General features: G+C 37.2%; 1 protein-coding gene across 36 annotated transcripts in view; it reads right to left on the minus strand.

Moving 5' to 3' along the window:
- Positions 1-19,591, minus strand: part of TCF4 (transcription factor 4) — a 356,138-nt gene that overhangs the window by 334,363 nt on the left and 2,184 nt on the right. For 10 of the 36 annotated variants that reach the window (XM_045456818.1, XM_045456815.1, XM_045456855.1 and 7 more), the window contains exons 2-3: positions 18,931-19,022; positions 17,169-17,241 (exon numbers count right to left, since the gene is read on the minus strand). In XM_045456818.1, the coding sequence (XP_045312774.1) occupies positions 17,169-17,241; positions 18,931-19,002 (145 nt within the window). In that variant the 5' untranslated portion in view covers positions 19,003-19,022. Of the gene's footprint in view, positions 1-17,168; positions 17,242-17,699; positions 17,817-17,899; positions 18,100-18,930; positions 19,023-19,591 lie in introns of those variants that run through there. The other 26 variants (XM_045456811.1, XM_045456813.1, XM_045456810.1 and 23 more) reach the window with 9 other exon arrangements.

Genomic DNA, 19,591 nt, shown 5'->3' on the forward strand with positions numbered 1-19,591 from the left:
GCACAGATAGAAAATATTAGAAAATTGAGTCTGGAATATTATTTTTATTTTTTTAAATGTTTATTTACTTATTTTGAGAGACAGAGAGTATGTGAATAGGGGAGGGGCAGAGAGAGAGAGGGAGAGAGAGAGAATCCCAAACAGACTCTTGTGTCAGTGCAGAACGTGACCCGGGACTCCATCTCACAAACTGATTTCGGGATCATGACCTGAGCCGAAATCAGGAGTCGGACACTTAACCGACTGAGCCACTCAGGCGCCCCCAGAATACTATTTTTAAGAAAGTTAATACAAACAGGGGTACCTAGGTGGCTTAGTTGGTTAAGTGTCCGACTTTGGCTCAGGTCATGATCTCGCGGTTCGTGGGTTCGAGCCCTCCATCAGGCTCTGTGCTGACAGCTGAAGCCTGGAGCCTGCTTCAGATTTTGTGTCACCCCCTCTCTCTGCCCTCCCCATGCTCATGCTATGTCTCTCTCTGTGTCTCAATAATAAAAGAAAGTAATACAAATACATCATGATCACACTAATTTTGTCCCCAAAATGCAAGAGGAATTTACCATAGGGAAAAATATAAATGTTACTCACAACATAAACACACTAAAGAGGATCTAAAAATAATAATTTAGGGGCACCTGGTGGCTCAGTCAGTTGACCTCTGACTTCAACTCAGGTCATGATCTCACAGTTCATGAGTTCAAGCCCTGAAATTGGGCCTTGTTCTGGCAGCTCAGAGCCTGGAGCCTGCTTCAGATTCTGTGTCTTCCTCTCTCTCTCTGCTCCCCTCCCATCTCTCAAAAATAAATAAACACTTAAAAATAATAATAATTTAAATATATGTAGAAAAAGCATATGATAAAACTCAATGCCACTCATGATAAAACTCTTAGCAGAATATGTATAGAAGGAAATCTCCTTAACAAAATATCTACTATCGTCAACGTCAACAGGGAAAAATCAGGAAAAGGACAAGGATACCCACTATTGCTGTTTCTACTTAACAGTGTACTTCAGGTTCTAGATAGCACAGTAAGACAAGAAAAGAGGAGGGAAAAGCCAACTATAAAAGTTTCAAAGAAAAAACAACACAACTGTCATTATTCACACATGATATGACTACCTATAAGAAAACTATAAGAAAAACTATAAGAAAAACTAAAGAAAACACAAAGACATTTCTAGACTTAATATGTTTAACAACAAAGCTGGATATAATATAAATCAATATGCAAAAATCAATTGTATTTATATATACCAGCAACAAACAATTTGAACACTGAATTAAAACACATTAAAAATAGTAACAAAAAGTAAAATATCTAGGAATAAATCATCAAAAGATATACATAACCTCATGAAAAAATTCTAAAACCTTATTTTGTGATACCAAACATGACCTAATGAAGAGATACATGAGTGGAGATAATCTTGTTAAAAATATATTAATGTTCTCCAAGTTGATCATTGGTTTCCACGTAATTTCAATAAAATCCCTAAAAGGCTTATGAAAGACCTTGATGTTATTTTTAAAATTCTTTTAAAAATTCTGTGGAAGAACATGAGCCCCCACCAACCAAAAGTAAAATGTGTACATGTGCAACAAAAGAAGGAAGAGGAAGGAATTTACCTACCAGATACCAAAATGTAATATAACATTTATGATAATATGGTAGACAAACAAAAGTAGACAAACTATAGATTAGGTTAAAGGACTCAAAATGAAAGACCTTTACAAATGAAGAAACTTAAAATATTACAGAAGTGGCATTGTAGATGCCTTGAGAAAGGACAGACTTTTCAATAAATGCTTCTAGAACAATTGGCTATCAAGACATTTATGGAAATGGTGGACTTGGATCCATACTTCCCACTCTACAAAATCAACCCCAACTATATTAAAAACTTAAAGGCAAAAGTCAGAACTATGAAAGCCTTTTCAGAAGAAACATAGAGAATATCGTTATGACCTTGGGTAGAGATGAACTTTCCAACCACAGCACAAAACATGAAAAGGTAAAGGCAAAATAATAATAATAATAATAATAATAATAATATGAATATGAAAACATTAAATTTTTTGTTTTCCATTCTTCAAAAGATGCTATAAAATAGAGGGTAAAAAATACAGGTCATAACATAAGGGAAAGTATCTGTAGCATGAACCGCTGAGAAATAATTATATCCAAAAAATTATTAAGAACACTTACAAATCAGTAAGAAAAGAACCCAGCAACTCAATAAAAAAACTAGTGGGGGGGGGGGGGGCGGGGAGGGAGATTTCACAAAAGAACAAACATGAATGATAAATAAATACATGTATACAAGATGTTTAACCTCATTAATTATCAGTGAAATGCAAATCAAGACCTCAGCGAGATACATTTGACATCTTATACTGACTATATTGATACAAATTAAGACATTTGATGACACCAAAGGTGGACAACCATATGCCTCAAGAGTAATCTTTGAAGCTGCTGGGAAGAATGTGAATTGGTAACAAACTTCAGAAAACAATTTGGCACTATCTCATCATTTTGAACATTTGCATAACTCTACAACCAATTTTATTCATAGATATCTACCCTACAAATATCAAAAAAAAGTGATCAAGAGTGCATCAAGATGTTCTGGAAGGTGTGCAGTTCCCAAAAAAAATGGGGATCAATCCAAAGGTTCATTAACTTAGTTATTAACGAGATAGTGCGTAAATAAATTGAGGCATATGCACCACCAGCAGGTAGAATGAACTAATGCCACATGTAACAACATTGACAAAAACGCATAATACCAAATGGAAAAAGTAAGTAGCATAAGACAGTGTAAGAATGTCACTTTTTTTTATACTGCTCCATCAAGTAAAATCAAACACATTATTTAGAAATACATATATATGTCATAAAACTACTTCAAAAGATCAAGAGATATATAACTCTGGCAAGGAAGATGGGGGATGTGGGTAAGAAAGGATCTCACAAGGAGAGGCAAATGTTCTGACACTGCTCTGGTTCTTATGTTGAGTGGTGGATCCAGACGGTCTCGGTTCTATCATTAAGTTTCATAATTTACATATGCTACATGCATTATTCTGTAGGTGTCAAGCATTATATGATACAGTATGCTTTGAAATATTTGATCGGCATTAGACTCAAAATAAAAAGTGTATGGGTGGAAGGGATTCAGAGACAGCCAGGATAGACAACAACTGACAAAACTCTTGCTTTGAAGGAGGGCAAGAAACAGGATGGTGGTCAGAAGGGAATGTGAATGAGAGCGAGAGTGTTTGTTTAGTTTGTCACGTTTCTGTTTTGTTTTTAATTATGAGATATTTCAAGCATAGAGTTGTTAACCATAACATTCTATCATTTTCCCCCTCAAAAATAAAGCATTGCAGATACTGTTAAAGCACTCTGCGTGTCCTCCCCCTCCCCAAAGGAGAGTTATTGTATTTCATCTTACTTTTTAACTGAGAGTTACTAATGCATGCCTAAATGCTGAAGGAATTCTCCAGGAGGAAGGAGCAACACATGAGTGCTGTCCACTTATATCAACATTACCTACCAACTCACCAGCAGCAAAGCACATGCTTTAAGGAGTTTTCCACCCAGTGCAGATGGGTCCATGCCTCTCCCCTTTCAGCACCCTTCTGAGGAAGAATACGCAGAACACTCTTGGGTCATGGAGCCAAGTATTTATTACTAACTGTCATTGATGTCAAGTTCCAACCCATACTGACAGCATTACCCTAATGCTGTAACTAGCTGGTCTAAGCAAACATGGAAGGAAGGAGGAAGGAAGGAAGGGTGGAAATGAGGGAGGGAGGGAGGAAAGGAGGGAGTGAAAGAGGGGAGGGAAGGAAGACCGGCTATTTTTAATTCAACTTGAACAATAAATATACCAAAAGAATGGCAATAATTTTCCTAACTAAAATGGACTAACAAACATGCTGGTTCGACAAGTGACTCCCAAGAGTAAACAGCTGTAAGCTTCATTTTGTTGCTAATCAAAAGTGAACTGATGCGGCGCCTGGGTGGCCCAGTGGGTTGAGCACCCGACTTCGGTTCAAGTCATGATCTCATGGTTGGTAGGTTCAAGCCCGTCATCGGGCTCTGTGCTGACAGCTCGGAGCCTGGAGCCTGCTTCAGATGCTGTATCTCCCTCTCTCTCTCTCTCTCTGCCCTTCCCCAGCTCACACTCGGTTTCTCTCTCTCTCAAAAATAAAGAAACATTAAAAAAAAAAAAAAGTAAAATGACGATTCTCCCCCAAAGGCCATCTCAGACAAAATACTATCAAATAATAGTGTTTCGGTCTCAGACACAGTATCATATAAATCAAACCACCCACCTAATGTTCACTAGCAAAGACACTCAACAACATCTCACACATGTGCCACTCAATACCTGACTAGAGGTACTCGATGAATTCAACAGGTTTAACCAAACTATAGAAACAGTGACTGGTAATAAGAACAGAAGCTATAAGAAGCCTGAATAGTGCCCGATGACCGACAACCGCCGAACAAGAAAGAAGAGTCCCCTTCGCCTGGTTCTTCCACTTCCACTCTACGCCCTCTCTGAAGAGAATTGCAAAATCAACCTACCACTTGCCTCTGAAAATAAAAAGCACTTCTATGGTACTTGGTTCCTAAAAAAGCAGTGGATATCACAAGGCAGTTGAATTAGGTCTCGCAGTTGCTTTTGGAAGGTACAGTAGATTTTCAAGTATTAAAGTTATAGAAAGTTTCACCAAAAAAGAGCAGGGGCCCAGTATGAATGCTCCCTCCCCAGCAGGCTAAAGTTATAGATATCAAATAAAGTCTAGAGTCAGTTCTCTGACTGCACCACCCACACCACAGCAACACCATCTCTCATCTGGATTTCTGAAGCCTCCCAAAACTGGTTTGAGCCACCCACACCAATTACCCTTGAGGTCTGCATTCTGGGCTGCAGTCAGACTGTTCCCAGGCACAAATCTGACTGGCAGCACGCTGCACAGGTCCCCTGTTGCTCAGCCTGGCAAGGTCTGGCCCCTACAACACTCCTCCCCAGCCTTGCTCACACCATGCTCTAACCCCCTCCCCAACCAGCTCTCTCTGCTGGAACCCATTCCTCCCTGCCCACTTCACTAGCCCTCCATCCCTTACACCTCAGTTCAGATGTGCCGGCCTCAGGGAAGCCTCTCCTGACTGCTGAGTTCGGTCAAATGTCCTGTGGCAAACTTGTCCAATGCTTAGATGTGGAACTTGATATTTCTCTGGTTGATTATTCAGTGAATGTCTGTCTCCCACATTTAGACAATGCAGAGCATATCTACCTTGCTCACCATTTTATTTCCAGGACCCAGCATGGTATCTGACGCATGGTGGATGCTCAATAAATAATTACTTAGTTTTAAAACTAAATGAATAGCTTTACTGCCCATAAGGTTTAAGAATAAATATTTAAAAATTCAGGCATGAAAATAAAAAAGATAACCATGCACATCTAGTGCCCTTGAAGTAAATGAGCACTACCTATAAATCCAAAACTTTAATTTCTGCTCAAAAAGGACAAAAGGAGTATAATTATCACTGTCTCCCAAAGAATCTATGGTACTATATGTGAAAGTACATTCGTAATGGGGCACCTGGGTGGTTCAGTCGGTTGAGCACCCAACTCTTGATTTCGGCTCAGGTCATGATCTCACAGGTTTGTGAGTTCAAGCCCTTCATCCAGCTCTGCGCTGACAGTGCGGAGCCTGCTTGGGATTCTCCCTCTCCCTCTCTCTCTCTGTCCCTCTTCACCTCTCTCTCTCTCTCTCTCTCTCTCTCTGCCCCTTTCTGGTTCACACTCCTTCTGTCTCTCTCAAAATAAATAAATAAACTTAAAAGAAAGAAAGAAAGAAAGAAAGAAAGAAAGAAAGAAAGAAAGAAAGAAAGAAAGAACATTGATAACAAATACTCTCCGAGGTCCCATTTTCCTAAATATTTGAATCCATTCTTCCTTTATAGTCAGGTAGAGTACACATGTACACAGTATTTCTATGCTGCAGTCAGAAATGTGAAGTCTGCATTTACTTATATCTTTTTAACGTTTATTTATTTTTGACAGAGAGAGTGCACACAGGGGAGGGGCAGACAGAAAGGGAGACAGAGGATCCAAAGTGGGCTCTGCACTGACAGCAGAGAGCCTGATGCGAGGGCTGAGACTCAGGAACCAAGAGATGTTGACCTGAGCAGAAGTCAGATGCTTAACTGACTGAGCGCCCCTGTACTCAGTTATATTTTAAAGTATCTTTCCAAGAGTTCTAATTCTATATTTCAACACCACTTATTTTAAAAGTACTTTATTGTTGAATCGGTATAGAACTTTCACCTAACAGGTGCAGTATCATACTCACTCTAATTACAATGGTAAGGTTGACATTTATTCTTCTTTACATCACCACAGCGTCTAGCACTGAGATTTGTCTTGATTCTCAAAAACATTTACTGAATTAATGAATGAGTAAATGAAACTTAATAATTATTAATAATTCTATGTTATTCCCGTGAAATACATTCACACTGGAAAAAAATGATATTCATTCATCCCTTTCACTTCCCAAAGTTTTCAAAATTCTTTAAACAATCAGCCCTTAAACAATTATGGATTTGTTTTTAAGTAAAATTAATTAAATTAGCTAGGGAACATTTCTCACCTTATCTAATTCTACCAAAATTGCTACTAATGAAAGTGGGACAGCACAAATGTACATCCCACATACAAGAAAGAATTCTACATAGGTTGAAAAGATCAATTGAATAAGAGGTTAGTAAGATCAGGGGAGAGTAAGGCGTCAAAAGAAAATAAACCTTGTGGCTAAAAGTAACCTGACAAAGAATCACAGTGCCCACAAGAGTAGAAAGACAATCAATGGTTTGGGTCACCAGTTAGTACACAATGATGTTCAAGAAGGCACACGACAAAGAATGATTATTCAAACAAGGACTGAAATTGATATTGTTTGGTATTCCCTTTCAAAACTACAAAACTTGGTTACGTATGAAATTGTTTAGTAAGTCTTCAAATATTATTACCACTGATGACCAAAACATTTTCCTCTTTTGAGTTTAAAGTTGCAGCATTGCAAAAGATTTCTACCATGAATCCCTTATTTGTGAAAGTAAAGGAAAAGGTTTTGGGGATATGTAGGTTCATAACTGACATTCTTAAAAATGGATCTAGAATATTCCCTTATAAAAATCTTGTTTCAGGAGCCTGGGCAGCTCACTTGGTTAAGCGTCTGACTTCGGCTCAGGTCATGATCTCGCTGTTTTTGAATTCGAGCCCCGCGTCAGGCTCTGTGCTAACAGCTTGGAGCCTGGAGCCTGCTTCAAATTCTGTGTCTCCTCTTCTCTCTGCCCCTCCCCTGTTCATGCTCTGTGTCTCTCTCTCTCAATAATAAATAAACGTTAAAAACATTTTTTTAAATCTTGTTTCTACAATGTAGCAAATACAATCATGCATTAATAAAGTCTTCCTAGGGCACCAGTCAGTTAAGTGTCCAACTCCTGATCTCAGCTCAGGTCATGATCTCAACAGTTTGTGGGTTCAAGCCTCACATCGGGCTCTGTGCTGACAGTGTGGAGCCTGCTTGGGATTCTCTCTCTCCCTCTCTCTGCCCTTCACCCGCTCTCTCTCTCTCTCTCTCTCTCTCTCTCACTCTCCCTCAAAATAAACAAACTTTAAAAAAAAATTTAAAAAAATAAATTCTTCCTAAGCCTATTTCAACCATCACTTTAATTTTTGGCTTCTTGTGGAAACTGAAAACACATGCTAGACACGGAAATCCTGGCATGTCACAGAGAAACAGACACGTCAATCTGAAATCATCAATACTTGAGGGGAGAATTGTATTTACATATATTTTTCCTATTTGTGATGTAATTATGATAGATTTTAACCAAAGGTGATTCTGGCCACTTCATGATGTTCTTACAAACACTATGTAAGTTTTGGCTAGGATCACAATATCTTTGAGAATGTTTTTTAAATACATTTCTGAATGTATTATATAGCAATAATAATTATCACATTTCCCTGCTAGCTTTTGAATCAAAAGATGTGGCACTGGTAATGGTGATGGCAGTGATAATAAAAATTACAATGATGAATTCTTGCAATCTGAAACTATTGTTAAGTATGGCATAAAATCCCCTCTTAAAGTTTAAAGTTTCCTGGAAAGTTTCAAATTATTTTTCCAGCTTTAAGATGTAGGCTGTGAGGTTCTATCACTTTGTCAAAATGAAGCAGCTATGTACCAGAGAACACTGCAAAAGAATCTAGATTTCCAGAATTCCGCTAAATAAATAAGTTTCTCCACCGCAGCTAAACTTCCACTGCTGAATGATATAACAGGAAGAGTCTGGACCCGGGAACATAAAAACCTTGATTTCCATCCTGACACGACCATTAAAAAACACATACTTTTGGAAGGGACTGGATTATAATCTCTAATAGCCCCAAGGAAATCCCCAAAAGCAAAAAAGAAAAAAGAAAAAAACAAACAAAAAAAGGCATCCGAAACAGGGACACTGCAGGTTGAAGTCACTGTGGTTGTCCATACCGGAGCTGATCCCACAGCAAAGCTGAGGAGCCTCTTTTTGGAGATCTCTTTAATCCACCCTTTGCAACCTTTGCAACAGCCTTCCTCTGTGCCTGCTTCACAGTGATGGTGACACAAAATGCTCAGTCCCAGTGCCCCCAGGTCAAAATGCTATTCCTCCCCTTCAAGGCTCAGACTTGATTTGTCCATGAAGCCTTCATTATTCTTTTCCCTCCCAAAGAAAGAATTTGTCTTTGTCTAAACTCCCACAACGTAAATGGTACTTGCCTTTTGGGCACTGAAGGCTAATTCTGTATGTGGTTTTCTATCCTTTACTGTCAGAATATATGCCCTCTCAGGGCAGGAACTATCTCCCATAAATCCCTCTATGTCCCATAATTGCTAACACAGGGGGTTGAGCATAGCATGTACTAAAAATATCTATGAGATCAACAATCAATAAGAATTTTGATAGGTAAATAAGTAACTAGCTAGATAGAAACAGCATTCTCTCTCTATGGCCAACATATTAAAACCCAAGGGGTAAAACAGAAGATATGCTGTTAAGTCTCCAGAGAGTGATATAAATAAATTAACCTTTCTAAACCATACATTATCAATTTTTACTCTTCTTAAGTGGATATAAAAGTAACTACTGACAAGGTACAACAATTTGCATGTTTTCATGTCTCGCTCTTCAGCATTTCACACAGCATTAAACTGTAGTGTCCAGAACATTTCAATATCCTTCTTCCTACAAGATAAGTCTTTTCCTGGTTTAACTGTCCCTAAATACCTTGCATTTAAGTCTTGGCTTGGGAAATTTGAGATTAAAAACTTCCATTTGGATGCTTTGCAACTCAGCTAAGTACCTCAAGAGGGAATGTTTAAATTAATGGAAGATTAAAGCAAGGAAGAACATTCTAAAAGGTAATGGGGCTTTGTCACCACCTCCTCTATTTTATTGGGAAAATAGTCTTTTCCCAGGGGGCTGAAAGTTTATATGCCAACCATCAGTCTAGTTTAACTATTCAAAGTTAAAAATGTTAGAGAAAAAAAAAGTTTGTAATGGAAATGCTGACATGCCATGAAGTAAGGAGGCATTGGCAGGTGCTCCTGTAACCCAGGGTCATAATTCAATCAACCTGTATTTTGACGTCATCTGTTTCAGAAAAAAGCCAAATGGTTTATGAACAGCTCCAGAAACCCTGAGATTAAATTACAGCCCTGATATTTAATCATGGGTCTTACTTTGTTATTTTTAATAACACAATACATTTTAACAGTTATTCGTCAACTGCCTTAGCCAAATTGGAACACGTGATGACAAGTGAGGCGGATTATGATGTCTATCTCTCATAATCTAAATTTTTATTATTTGTTCAGAAATGGTAGATTATACACTTTTTCTTCTTCTTAAGAAACATACAGTTGGTACCCACAGATTGAGTCCAAACCTTAATTAAAAGCAGCATGGGGTCCCTGACCAGCGGGTCAGGACATCTGTATTTGTGTCTTATTATAGCCAATAACCAACTGTATGATTTGGGCAAAAGACATTTAATCCTCCCAAACCTTGGCTCTTTACCTAAAAAATAATAGAGCATCTCCAAAGTCTCTTGTAAATCCAACTTTCTATAAATTACTTAAAATCAATACTGTGTACTCTCTTTGAGGCTCCCTGAGGACCTAATGTAAAAATGTGATAGCTGAAAAGCTGAATTTTTAATTCAATTAAAATGACTGATCAAAAGGCATTTTAGTACACGAGAATTTGTAAGCTAGAATTTTTAGAGGCAATCAGCAAATGAAACAGGTTCTTTAAAAAGTAATGTACAAATACTGCTGAACGTGTGAAGGGTTGTTTGCAAAACAAATCAATACAGGCCCATCCAACAATGGATTGCAGTTAATAAACTACATATAGTAATTACTACCAATGGCAGTCTAGAAAGTCATTCATTAAATGTTAATTGTCACACAAAAGTACAAAAGCATCCATTTGAACAATCTGGTGGCTGCACCTTTAAATAAAATACTTTCTTACAGTCCTGAAATTCATCCATATTAACTGATTTTAAACACAGCTGGGTAATTTGATATGCTGATTAACTAGGCCTTTATTTATTTTGGAAATGAAAGTATATATGACAACCTTTCTCAACACTTTTGCTATTCCTAGGAGTTGGACATAAATATACATATATACACACACACATATATATACATATCCATGTATACACATATATATACACATATATATACATATACATATACATATATATGTGTATATATGTGTATGTATATGTGTACGTATATACATATATATATATACATATATATACTGCTTATAGCAAAGTGTTAACCAATCTCCTCTAAAGACTAGATTTGTACTTCTCTCTCATAAGCATTAAGAGGCATATGGTTCAAAAGTACCTACCTCAAACACATGTGCAAACCTTACTGTTGAGCCTAAGTAGGCTCACAGATATAGCAAATGCATAACCCAAGCGTAAGTTTAAAAATGTGGTGGTCCATTTTGAAAATTTCCTTCCGACTAATAAGAAACCATTAACATAAATAACCTTTCAAAACACACAACCATATGATGTGCTTTATTTTCTCTAATACTTAGTGCTATCTAATTAGCTTGGAAGAACACCTGGTCATAAAATATAGCTCATAAAATAAGAAAATAAGGAAGGGGGGATTGGTTTGGTTTTTTGTTTTGTTTTTTTTTCTGTTTCTACCTAGCTTCATTTTGATGCTGTGTCTGTGTAAGATCTGACTTACTCAACATATAGATTTATATTCTAAAGGTTTGGCCAAGAACATTTTGGTTCAAGACTTGTAAACTGAAGAACATTTCAAAACACACCATGTTCCTTATTAGGCAACTTGAGATCTGTTATCTTGGCTTATGGGAACAGATCTAAATAGCATCATAATACTAAACGTTGAAAATCACAGGCCTGGGGCCACCAGGACTCAACTCTATGCCTTGGACGAGGTTGCAAACTTCCAATATAAAATGTAGTTTACCATTAGGAGTAAATGTTTGATCTGTAAAGCTTACAAAATTACTTTGTTTATCATAGCAGATGAAAGCAAAAAGGAATAATTTTAAGCTCAAAACAAAACTGTTTATATGACAGTCTTTACTGCTCCATGATTCTCAGCATTTAAGACAGATTCGAGCAATTAACAGCATAAACTTTCATTACATACTTCTATTATATATGTTTATGTGACTTCGCTGTTCATCTGTTATTTAAGTGATTTCCTCATTACAATAGTAGGGTAAAGATAATTTGCTGATGCTGTCAAAAATGTTAAGCATTTCTGTCTCAACAGATCTTGGATCCCCACGCTTGTTTAATGCATTTTATTTACTTAAGTCAGTGTCAAATAGAGTACTGCTTCTTCCTTCTGAATTTAGAAAATGTAACATTTTAAGCACATGTCTGGTAATAGACACATCAAAACTTCAAAACTGCTTATTTTAGTGATGCAGATGGAGTTTAGGATTATTGCTCGTGAATGAATATTAAGTTTCAAGGATGTAACAATGAACTGTGAAACTTTTTTTTTACAGTTAAAAATAGTAAATCTTTATTTTTTTAGATATTAACAGAGCAGGCTTGGGTACCTCCACTCTTGGTTTGATTAGGCACATTAAAAATAACTGAAAACAAGGTATTTTCACAGGCACCCGGGCACACTGTCAATTCACAATAGAATGAAAGCACAACTTTGAAAAGATCTACTATATTCTACTTGTAATAAGAATAATAATAGCAATAATAAAGAGACACACGAAGTCACATTGAAATCCGAAATGAATTAGAAAGCCAGCTTATCTGGACACTAAGGCAAGAAAAATATCATGGTTCATATCATTATCTTAAATATGGTTTTTAAAAACTGCTTATCTACTCTAAAGATCAGGAATAATATTAAATGCCAAACCTCAATAATATATTCCTATGTCTACATAATCTTGAAAAATAATCTATATCGGACCATGTGTGTATGTGTGCAAAGGACACTGAGTTAGGCAGACGTGAGCTTAAAGCCTAATTTATTACTGGCTGCCTTGAGAGCATGTCATTTACCATCTCTGAATCTCAGTTTCCTCATCTATGAATTGAGTATGGTAACCCTTGCATCTCATGGTTTTTGAGAGGAGTAAAAATGTATAATAAATATAAGTCGCAGAGCGCACCACTTGACATATTAAGCACTTGTATTTTGTCAGTGTCAGGCCCATCCATACCCTATTATTCTGTCTAATATCTTGCAAACAGTCACGGGGGAGCTAAGGTAAAAGAGAATGATCAATAATCCAAAATTCAGTTCTAAACCTTAAAAAGCATTCGAAGGGCACAAGCACATACGCAGAAGCAACATCAGCACACAGGGTATAATCCTATAGCTTATTATGCAACACAAATTAAGGAAAAACATAGTAGTGAAACCAATGTTATTCCAATAAAGGACGTGCAGAGCCATAAAGAATTAGCAAATCAGAACTTGTTTTTTAGAATAGCAAATAAAGGCAGAGGTTAGAACCTCCTTAACTTGGGCCTCAGTTTTCTTTGGCTGGACAATGAAGACAATGGACTGTATACTAAAAGAGGTTGCTATCCCCAAAAGTCTGTAATTCTAATATAATGGGTTTAATGCCCCTTTACTTACTTTTAAACCTATTTACTTAGTCTGCTGCTTACAAAAAAGCCATACCACACTTGTGAGTTGTACTACAATAGAAAGGCTGTTTGAAACACACACATGCACACACACACACACACACAAATACAGATACACACAATTAAATAATTCTACCCCACAGATGCCTTTAAGGGGAGAGCAATTATTTTTCACACTATAACCATGAATGCAAACAGTTATGGATGGAAATTAATTCAGGATGCTGACCATTTGAATTTTCTCTGTGATACAAAAACTACCCACTGGATTCATTTTTTTTCTCACTGAACTTACTACATTGATGTGTCATTGGGTGTTACGTGGATATAGGTTAACTAACCTGCATGAACATTAAAAAATGTTTGTCTTCTTCCAAAAATGACCATGACAGGGATGTAGTGTGTTTTACTTCTGCTCTTAATTGTTCAAACACCCATTCATTTGGCAATCTTTCACAAACACTGAACACCTAAGTAAAACTAAACAGTTACAGGGGGGAAAAGCTCAACTTTTAAACTAAGGGAGGAAGATGTAGTATCCATCATAGACTAACTGTAAATACATGTAACAGATGTGACCAGGGCTGTTCTTGAATATAGATCATTTTAGTGGCCCAACTTTAAAACTACTTTTTAAAAAGATGCCAAAACCAGTATGTTTATCTTTTGCTTATAAAAGACTCAAAGGTAACCAAAGAAACTTTATTTTTTGTTAGAATAGAAAATTAAGCCCCGTTCATCGATAAATTATAGACTTTAGGTGCTTGTTTGCTTTTTCTTTTGGTAACTTGGCCATCTTACTTTTTAATGAGAATAATTTTCCAATCATCCAGGCATGTGTATCCTTTTAGCTTGTTTTAAGAGCAATGATATAACGGATATTAAATCCCTTTGTATAAGTTACCATATAGGTTACAACTATTTCTTAAAAATAATTCCAGAGCCCACCAATTCATTCTGTTAAGGTCATCGAAGCTCTGAACCATCATGGCTGAATTGTTTTAGTGCTCTCTGCTGAACACCTGCAAACATCAAACAAAAACTGCAGGTCCTTTCCTGGGTTGACAAAAGCCTTTCATGTGAAAAATGCTCCCTGGGAATGTCAGGCTGTAGCTCAGGTTACATTCCATTCTCCCTAGCAGCCTCACCATTTCTTAAGGTGGTAGGAAAACCCATGTTTGAGAAATGAAAAGATTAAAGGGAATATGACCACACTTTATTTTCATTCCCACATTGCAAATCACGATGGAGCATCCTATATTAATCGATTCAAAAGCTATTGGGAACTTTAAGCATGAAATATCACCATGCCTCACTTTGAAGAAATACAGCTGGTTTTGCAAGGATGAACAAATAGTTCACTTACTTACAGTTCGGATCTTTGTTTCTTAGACCCAAGTTTCAAAGCTACCCATGAAAGTCACACCTGAGCCCACTCAAGACGAGTATTAACCTGAAGTAAATTTAGAAAATTATTTCTCTGTCCAAAGTTTCCTAGCTCATCCTTCAGTTAAAAGGCAAAATGCAGTTTTCCTGACTTTTCTACTTGATGTTCTTTAAAAGGGATTCATCTTTGTTGTGGAAATATAATGGAATGGAAATATAAGCCATTTTTTTCACTAATAGCCCTGTGTTCAAATATGTCTTGAATAGATGAGAAAAACCAACACTACAATCTGTACTCCATATATTATAATCACCATCACACTGCATTGGATGAGTACCTTGCATTTTCAATTCAGCTGCCACCACAAAATAGCCACTACACTTTTTTACCTTTATAAGCAAACATTTGGGTCTGAAAACTACAACTGTGGTACAATGTAACTCAAAGTTCAACACCTTAAAAATAATCACAGTATATTCATTAGAAATATCGTACGTGACATGTCACTAAGGATGAAGTCTCTGGGTTTGTGTGTGTGTGTGTGTGTGTGTGTGTGTGTGTTTGGTGTGTGTGCACATGTGCGCACGTGTGTGTGTATATATATTTGTCTTAAGAACTGTGTAAGTTCAATACATAATCACTTACTAAAATGCATTAATACATATTCATACTTATCCAGCCTGTACTCTCTGTAAACACTTAAACATCATAGCAAGGACTTTATTTAAATGTGAACACAGAAAAGGGCCCAGATGCACAGTTGTCTTTTTAAATGTAACACAATTTCATGCTTCTAAATCACTTTGCTTTATTAAACCATACCTAAACTGATACACTTAAGTTATTCCAAATGTGTCAGTTTTCACAGAGTGCAAAAGAGTGTTTTGCACTTTGAAACCAGTCTATCTCTGGGCCTTTGTGACATAATCTACTTTTAGATTTAAGCTGAATACACGTTTTCTTAAGTAAAACCATGAAGAAAATTGCTGTCAGAGATAAAGTCTGTTACTGTTTTGATACTAGCATGAAATATTAATCTGCCTACAAGAGATTCTTGCACTGATCTTTACTTCAAAGTTGTGTAAAGAACACAACACCAAAATTTGGAAGACAAAATACCAATACAACAACAACAACAACAAAAATATTAAGTCTGTAAATGGAAAATATAACAGGGTCCAGGCCACTAAAATACAAATATATAGTCAGAAGTACTTTTAATCAAAAGTACTTTTAATCAAAACTGAGAAGATAAAATATAACCATAGGAAGCATCTTATAAATTATAAACATGTTACTTAGCCTATTGGGGGCCAGAAAAAGGAGACGTAACTTATTTGGAAATGAGCAACTTTTAAAAGCCACTAATTTTATAAAAGCATCCTAATTACACAAATCGCAAAGGTGAACAGATTGCTTTCATTGCCAGAGCATCAGATGAAAATTAAGAGATGTGAAATGATATTCAATAGTTAACAGAAAATTCCACTGGCACCTCGCAGCTAAAAGATGTCAACATTTACCAGCATGACTTAAGAATGGTACTCTGTCTAATGTACTGGTATTTACCACTGCCAGAACTCCTAAAATACTACAGCTGTTTAAAAAGCGTAAGTGGATTTAAGCTTTAAGCCTAAAGGATACCAGGTAACCATGGATGCCTCCTTCCTATGTGAAATTCATTGGACAAAAAAATATATATATATTTTAAGTAGTATCATATTTTCAGTTTTCACTTTATAAGAGACCTTCAGGGAGTCCCCTACTAAAACTCCTCCTTAGATGCCAGATAATCATTGCGCACACAGATTCCTTTGTGAATAGCGCTAACGTCTTTTTTAAGCATCACCCAAAGACCTTTCATTTATAAAATGTAAAAGTCCTTGCAAATTTGAAACTTTAAATATAGCAAAAATTCACTGCATGAGGAAATGCTTAGAGGACAAAAAATAGCTAAAGCATCAAAAAGAATGCTTTAAAGAGAAATGAATTCATATTTAGCTCTCAGATTAGCAAGAGGCTCTCTATTTACAGCTATGGTTTACAATGCAGCATTCATCTGCAAAGTAAGTGCTCACTTCTTTAAAAGGGTTAATTATACATAGTACCTAATAATTAATATTATTTACGAGGGATTTTCCCTTTTTTTTTGAAAGTTAGATTTTTCCCTCTATTTTCAAATAGGGAAATAAATTAATTTTCCCCGTGTCAACACTGGCCTTATCTTCACATGTTTGATTACAACTGTATTAGAAAATTGCTTTTAAATTAAGTAATGGAATTCTGAGACAATTTCCTTGATTTTAAAAAAAAAAAGGCCTAATTTTAATTCTGCAAAAGATAACATTTTGTGTAAGTTATACCACTGATGGACAGTGAAATAACCATATCATTACAGGCTACAATTTCAATGACTTTTCCAGAACACTTCAACAGAGCCAAAAATATACAATGAGTGAATAAACAGCTAAGAACATTTAACTACATGCTAAGAAAAGAATTTACATACTTGAGCCAGTAAAATGTCCACTCGCCAAAGAAGTTGGTCCATTTTTCCCACTGCTCACAGGAGGTGAAAACATCTAAAAGAAACAAAGAAATATTACTGTTGAAAAAAAGACATTTGTGCCTTCAGAGTTCGTCAAAGATCTTTCAGACTCTTACCAAATAGCTTAAGAGTTTACGTTAAGGGTTCATTTTAGTAAAATACATCACCATCCGACTTAAAACTAAAACAAGCATAACATTACCAGTCACCCCCCCCCCCTTTTACCACTCTGTTCTTAATTTTTCCTCAGGTTGATTAGACTGCCAGCACTAGGCAGCACTGGTCCACTTTAAACAAACAGTCCCCATAATGTTATCAAGATTCAGGTTGGAGGGCAGCGGCCTCTCCAGAAAACACTAGTTTTACAAAGGAGAAGAAAAAAGTTGTTTGCTTTATGCTGAAAACCTTGGCCATAAACGTGGCAATGTCCATTTCCATCCCGTATAGGATTTGCCTGTCATATGTGAACCCAAATAAATATAAAAGTGCCACCTGCACTAAATTCTCATTTCGTCTCTAACATGAGAGCAATTTGTAGCAAGACTCTCTCTCTCTCTCACTCTTTCTCACTCTCTCTCTCTCTCTCTCCCTCTCTCTCACTCTCTCTCTCTCTCTCTCTCTCTCTCTCCAGCATTTATTTCGACCCTAATTGGCTTCCCTCTTCTTCGACGTATCTAGTGGATAATGCGCACCTTCCCTGAGTCAGAGCCTGCAAAAAGCAAAGGAACGAATGGAGAAAATGCAGCAAGCAGAAAGGGGGCTACAAAGCTGCCTAGGGCTACGTTTCCTGGCAAAACTTCCGAAAGCCATTTCTCCAGAAGAAGGTCCAGAAGCAGCAGCAGCAGCAGCAGCAACAGCAGCAGCAGCAGCAGCAGCAGCAGCGGAGGCGGCGGCGGCGGCGGCGGCGGCGGCGGCGGCGGCAGCGGCAGCAGCAACATGAAAGAGCCCCACTTAGAAGGCGGTTTGGATTTTATTTGTGTGTTTTGTGGATTCTTTTTATTTTGCTTTGCAAATGCATCTTACACCAAACTCTCTCGGCATTAAAAATGAATGAATTCCCCTGCCGGGTCTGGGACTTGATTTGGGAAAGGGAAGCAAAGGGATGGAACAGGACCAACTACAGCCGTAAAACTCCACAAGTGTGCAAGTTTTGCTTCGTGCTGATCTCAGGACTGTGAAATGTACCAACCCGGTCTAAAGGGTTCTAAAGAGTGTGTGCCCAGCACATATGCACGAGTTTTCAGAATCCTAGAAAGAGATGTAACTAATACGTATCCAAAGCATCATCAATTTAAAACTTTAAGAGACAACTGGGTCTCCTAGTTGCTCCTTTCCATTTGCAGAAAAACAAAAATAAAAGGAATATTGCGCAAAGTATTAGTACTCTCATGTCAAGGTAAGGCCAAGTTTTAGGGTGGTCTGTTTGTCCTTTCATTTGGGGGGAGGTTCCATTATTTTGAGGGTCCGGTGGGTAGGGAATTCAAGGCAAGTAATTTTACACTCTGGGGAAAAATAAAAAAAAAGCCTGAATCGTCCATCACACCCAAAAATTGTAGTTAAAAACTTATCAAAAAGACCTTCATGTTTGCCAAAGATTCAGCCAATTAAAAAATTATTCCTGTCCTTTAGATTACTATTGGTTTCTAGCTGAAGTGTTTGGGGTTTTTGTTTTGTTTTGTTTTGTTTTTCACAGCTGTTGTTAGTTTCCACCGTTCTTTCTTACCGCACTGAAATCCAGTAAATCACTCAGCTCTTTGTCCGTCCCTAAGGCAGCCATTCGCTGTTGGTGATGCATTTTAGCAAAATCACACAAACCTAGAAACATGGAAATAACCGCAATCAGAAAATCCAGTCCCAATCCTTGGAGAAAACACAATCGGATTTTTGGAGACTGGGGGGGTTGGGGGGTGGGGATGTGGGGGCGGGCGGGATTAAGGCGGAAAGGAGGGAGGGATGGGAGAGTTTTGTTTTTTTTTTTTTTTTAAGATGGAATAGGCAGCAATAGCAAAAAAAAAAAAAAAAAAAAAAAAAAAAGCGATACTGATATTGTATTTCCAAAGAGACGATCAAAACTGGTAACATCCACTATAAAACCAAATCCGGGAAAGGAGGGGAAAAAAAAAAGCCGCTCTTCAGCGCATCATTTTATGCAACAGGAGGTAGAGCGAGAAATGAATGGATCACAGAGAAAAGAGAAACTACTCAGAACGATCCGGTCTCAACTTTCCCCCCCACCTTCCACCCCACCCCCCTCACACACACACACACACACACACACACTCACACACACGCACGCACACACACACTCACACACACCACTCCCCTCTGCATTTCAAAGTAGCTATAAAGAAATTAAAGATGAGCGTCTCTGGAGTGAAAACACG

This window comes from Leopardus geoffroyi, chromosome D3, assembly GCF_018350155.1.
Source record: "Leopardus geoffroyi isolate Oge1 chromosome D3, O.geoffroyi_Oge1_pat1.0, whole genome shotgun sequence".
NCBI classification, from domain to species: Eukaryota; Metazoa; Chordata; class Mammalia; order Carnivora; family Felidae; genus Leopardus; species Leopardus geoffroyi.